This window comes from Myotis davidii, unplaced genomic scaffold, assembly GCF_000327345.1.
Source record: "Myotis davidii unplaced genomic scaffold, ASM32734v1 scaffold562, whole genome shotgun sequence".
NCBI lineage: Eukaryota > Metazoa > Chordata > Mammalia > Chiroptera > Vespertilionidae > Myotis > Myotis davidii.
In genome coordinates, this window is record NW_006293953.1 from 2418618 (window position 1) to 2423958 (window position 5341).

The 5341-nt window shown below is 45.0% G+C and overlaps 1 protein-coding gene across 1 annotated transcript in view; it reads left to right on the forward strand.

Moving 5' to 3' along the window:
• POFUT1 (protein O-fucosyltransferase 1) overlaps positions 1 to 5341 on the forward strand; it is a 21462-nt gene that overhangs the window by 13189 nt on the left and 2932 nt on the right. Inside the window, exons 6-7 of the mRNA XM_006767888.2 lie at positions 1835 to 2027; positions 3451 to 3693. Of these exons, the coding sequence (XP_006767951.1) occupies positions 1835 to 2027; positions 3451 to 3693 (436 nt within the window). The remainder of the gene's footprint in view (positions 1 to 1834; positions 2028 to 3450; positions 3694 to 5341) is intronic.

Sequence of the window (5341 nt, forward strand, 5' to 3'; positions counted from 1 at the left end):
TAGAGCTTTTTTAGGTGTATGTATATTTTTAATCTGAAGCAAAGTATTAATACCTGCTCATTTGGGTTCTAGGTATATGGATTATTTTCTGTGTTTTCCTGTATTTGAAATATTTTGTAATTTTTAAGTGAAATTTTTATTGAGATTGTAGATTCATATGTAGTTATAAGAAATAATATAGAGGGATCCCATGTACCCTTTGTCCAGTTTCTTCCAAAGGTAACTTTTGGCAGAACTATATATAGTACAGTATTCTAGGACAGTATTATAGGACATTGACACAATCCACCCATCTTACTCAGATTTCTCATTTTGTACTCACTTTGTGTGTGTGTGTGTGTGTGTATGGTGTGTGTGTGTGGCGTGTGTATTTAGTTCTATTCAATTTTATCATGCGGGTAGGTTCATGTATCTACCACCACAATCAAGATATCAAACAGTTCTACATAAGATCATTGTGTGGCCAGTTTATAACAATACCTACCTACCTCCCTAAATATTCATAAACATATGCACACACACCATAGGCCCCGGCAACCACTAATCTAGTTTTATTTCTGTTCTTTTCCCTATTTTGTCATTTTAAAAATGTTATATAAGTGGAGTCATACAGTATGTAATCTTTTGGGATTGGCTTTTTTCACACAGCATAATTCCCTTGAGATTCATCCAAGTTGCCTGAAAACAATAGTTTGTTCCTTTTTATAGCTGTAGTGTTCCATTGGTTGGATGCACTGCAGTGCGTTTAAGCATTCAGTTACTGAACGACATCTGAGTTTCCAGTTTTTGGCTTTTATGAATAAAGCTGCTCTGAACATTCATCTGCTGGTTCCTGTGTGAACATAGGTTTTCATTTCTGGGTTGTATGGTAGTTGCATGTCTAGTTTTATGAGAAACTGCCAAACCATTTTCCAGAGTGCTGTGCCTGTGTCATAATTTTAAGAACAGGGTTTTGCCTAGTGAGGGAAGGCGTGACAGGTGGAAGGAGGAAGGCTGCAGACATCTGGCATTTGAAAGTTTATGGGGTAGCAGAATTCATTTGCTGGGATAGGTCTGGGCTTAGTTACGAGAGGAACACAGGTTTGCTCCTCATCCCTTCAGTCAGCAAATCTTAGTAGAGCTCTTATGTGTTCCAGATACTGCTCTGAGCACAGGGAGGCATTACTTCAGAAGCGTGAGTCCAGAAAAGATAGGTTGAAGTAATTACAAGGTGCATCGTGTTCAGGGGGAGAAGAGCCTTTGAGGGAGGTCTGATGATGGGCATCTGTAGAACTCTGATGCTTTCCATGAGGGCAAGGACCGTGCCTGTCTTGTTCTCCCCTGGGCTCCAGCACATAGTAGGCAATCAGTAAATGTGTGAAGTGTTGAGTGAATGAGCTGATTCAAAGTACATATTCCCTGTGAGTGTGGCCTGTGCATTGCCCTCTGGAAGCAGCTGCACATCCCAATCCCGCCATGTGGGTAAAAGGGCAAGGCTCCGTCCAGACACCACACCCTGGAGTGAATTACCACACCACAGATTGGAAGCCAGCATGATATACAAAAGATTGGAATGCTCTACTGGAAATTTTTAATTGTTAAACAAGCAAAGAAGGTTGTAAATTCCAGGCGGCGGGACAGTATTGCATTTTGTGCCTGTTGCCGCCGCCGCCGCCGCCACAGTTTCTTATCAGCCCGTTGGGGTTTCACAACCTCTCATGCTTCTTGCATGTTAAAGGCGCCTCTGAACAGCGTCTCTAGGACATGGTGTAACACCATCCTTCTTCCCGTGGGGGTGATAGCCAGGCTCTCTGTGCATTCTGTCTGACTTCCCCTCATTGTGTTTTGGTCTTAGATTTTCTCCAGAGGAACATCCAGTGCTGGCCCTGCCAGGGGCCCCAGCCCAGTTCCCTGTCCGGGAAGAGCACAGGCCACTGCAGAAGTACATGGTATGGTCAGACGAGATGGTGAAGACAGGAGAGGCCCTGATCCACACCCACCTCATCCAGCCCTATGTCGCTATTCACCTACGCATTGGCTCCGACTGGGTAACTTTCCCTTTCTCTCCTGGATGGGTCGGACATGTCCCTGAGCAGGGCTCATGCCTCGGGGATTGAACACTGAACCCATTGTACCAAGTCCCAGCCATGAGAGTTCCCACTATATCTCATGATCCTGCCATAGACACGTCAAACATGTGGCTCCAAAGAGCTTGCTTGCCAGCTTTTGTTCTAAGTTGCCATTTTGATCCTGGTTTTGCAGATGGATAAACTGAAGTATCAAGCTAGACTCTGGGTCAGGCAGCAAGCCAGAGAGCTCAGACTCATACTCCAGTAGTCCTCTGTCCCAGCTCAGTGTTTAGTCAATAGTCTACTTGTTAAAAACAAGTTCTGGAGAGTGGGTGGGGCTCCCAAGAAATGAAGATGTCATCCTCTGAATTTGGAGGCTGCTTAAATGTGCAGAAGCCTCATGAGATTATCCTCTGTGTGAAAATAACAGGAGTAATATAGTCTCCTTAGTTTACATAAGCAGATAAATATATGCATATGTGTTAGAAATACTCATTATTAAAGACTTGAAAAATATAGAAATTAGATCAAAATTCATTCAGAGTCAATTGAGAAGGTAAGCACACATGTACCCACTAGACCCCCTTCCTGCCCCACTTCCACAAAGAAAAGCCAAACCCAGAATACGTTATGAGTAGTTTCAGTCAAACCTTCAAGAACAGATAGTTCTCATCTGTGCTTTCTTAGAACATAAAAAGAGAGAAGATGCTATTTTTTATAAAGCTAGCATAGCACTAATACCAAACTCAGGTAAGGTCAACTCAGAAAAGTATATAGCCCATTCTCACTCATGAACAAAGATGCACAGATCCTAAGTAAGAGATCAGCAAGTAAAATCCATACAAGTAAAATTTATCCTAGGAATGCAATTATATATTAACTATATTAACACCCAGTGAAGAAAAATCATATAATCGTCTCAACAGAGGCCAAGAAAGCATTTGAGAAAAGTCAACACTCATTTATGATTTAAAAAAACTCTTAACCAAGCAGGAATAGAAGGGACCCACCTTAACTTGATAAAGGCTATCTCTCTCAAACCCACAGCAAACACGTACTTCATGGGAGCTATCAGACCTGTTCCCACTGAAGTCAGAAATCAGATAAGGCTTCCAATTATCACCACCCCGGTTCAGAATTCGACTGGAAGTCCCAGATAATGCAGTAAAACCAGTAAAAAAAAAAAACCACAAAGAAAAACCAACTTTATAAAAAGCCAATATCCCACTCCCCAGAAACAACTGTTACTGTTTTGATGCATTTCCCTCTTCCCTCGATGCTTTAAAAAAAAAACAACAAAAAACATAGTTGAGCCTGCCTTTTTTCTACTTACCACCTTTGGCTTCTGGGGTTCCAGGCCAGTTGCTGTTCCTAACTCTGTCCCCCCGGCCCCACCCCGTAGAAGAACGCCTGTGCCATGCTGAAGGATGGGACTGCGGACTCGCACTTCATGGCCTCTCCGCAGTGTGTGGGCTACAGCCGCAACTCAGCGACCCCTCTCACCATGACTATGTGCCTCCCAGACCTGAAGGAAATCAAGCGGGCCGTAGAGGTCTGGGTGTGGGCCCAGAAGGCCCGGTCTGTCTACATCGCCACGGATTCTGAGAGTTATGTGCCCGAGATCCAGCAGCTCCTCAAAGGGAAGGTACGCGTGGGCCCTGTGGGGGTGCAGCTGGAAGGGAATCTGGGAGAGCGCCCGGGTGTTCCCACTGCTCCCCATACATCCTTTGTGTCCTCCTGCCACCAGCCTTTGCTTGGACATCCAGGCCCCCTCCAATTCCTACCCTTTTTTCAAACCCCATCTCATACACCTCTACAGATTCTCTCCAGTTTTCCCTTCACTCCTGCAGGTAATGTGTCCTGACTGGGAGTTGTCACAGAACTTTATTAAATCTTCTCTGAGATGCTTTCTAGACTGTGAGTCTGGTGTAGAAACGTGCGTTATTTCTTCCCAGGAATGGTGGCTCCTAGAAGGCGGGATCCAAGACTGTCCTATTCCTTGGCGTCTAGCCAGGTGCTTTGACCCCCTCCAGGGCTGAGACCCCACCTTGCCATCACCAGTGTCTAGCACAGGGCCTAACACATAGTAGACAGTTGGTAAAGGTTTGCTGAATGAGGATCTGAAGATTGGGCCCCAGTAGAGGTCCAGTGTAGCAGAGGAACCAAGAGCATGGACTTGCCTTGGCCAGTGTGGCTCAATGGGTTGGCTGTCGTCTCATGCACCAAAAGGTTGCTGGTTCGATTGCCAGTCAGGGCACATGCCCGGGTAGTAGGCTCAATCCTTGGTTGGGGGCATGCAGGAGGCAGCTGAATGATGTTTCGCTCTCACATTGATGTTTCTGTCTGTCTCTCTGAAAATCTTTAAAAAAATAAAGAGCATGGACTCTGGAGCCAGAGAACTTGGGTTCTACTCACCGTGCAGCCTTACACAGGCACTGCCTTTCTGTGCTTCTGTTTCCTTGTCTATAAGTGGGGACTAAGGGTGGTACCTATCTCATCAGCGAAGATCAGATATAAGAAATTAAAGCTGTCTGGTACCAATAAGTGCTCAGTGAAGTTAGCTGTCATTGGTAGACGTTGGGGGTTGATAAGTAAAGAGAAGGGTCTTTTGTGCTTAATTAATGCTTAAAACGCTGTGAATAGTAGGTATTCAGTATATGAATAAGCAGTAGAATGTATGTGCTTGGTACTGTATGCATGAAGAGCTTGTATCAATAAAATGACTGAATTAATAGTAAGCATTCAATAAGACTACATACACTAAATGAACGAAAGCCCTAAATGCTTGAGCAGATTTTAAAAGGCAATGAGTCCCCTCACTTTCTGGTTATTTTAATGTGTGTGTGTGTGTGTGTGTGTGGTGTATAAATATTTTTAATTGATTTCAGAGAGGAAGGGAAAGGGAGAGATAGAAACATCAATGATGAGAGAGAGTCATTGATTGGCTGCCTCTGCATGCCCCCTACTGGGGGTGGAGTCCAAAACCCAGGCATATACCCTTGACCGGAATTGAACCCGGGCCAATGCTCTATCCATTGAGCTAAACCCCTAAGCTGCCCTCACTTTCTAGCAATGAGTGCCCTCGCTCCCTTTCTCTCTTTTACACCAGACACAGGATTTTACACAGACACAAAAGTGCTGAGTCAGCCGTGGCTGGTTTGGTTCAGTGGATAGAGTGTCGTGCTGTGGACCAAAGGGTCCTGGGTTCGATTCCGGTTAAGGACATGTACCTTGTTTGCAGGCTCCTCCCCAGCCTGGGCCCTGGTCGGGCCCCCCCTCCCTGCCTTTGAGTT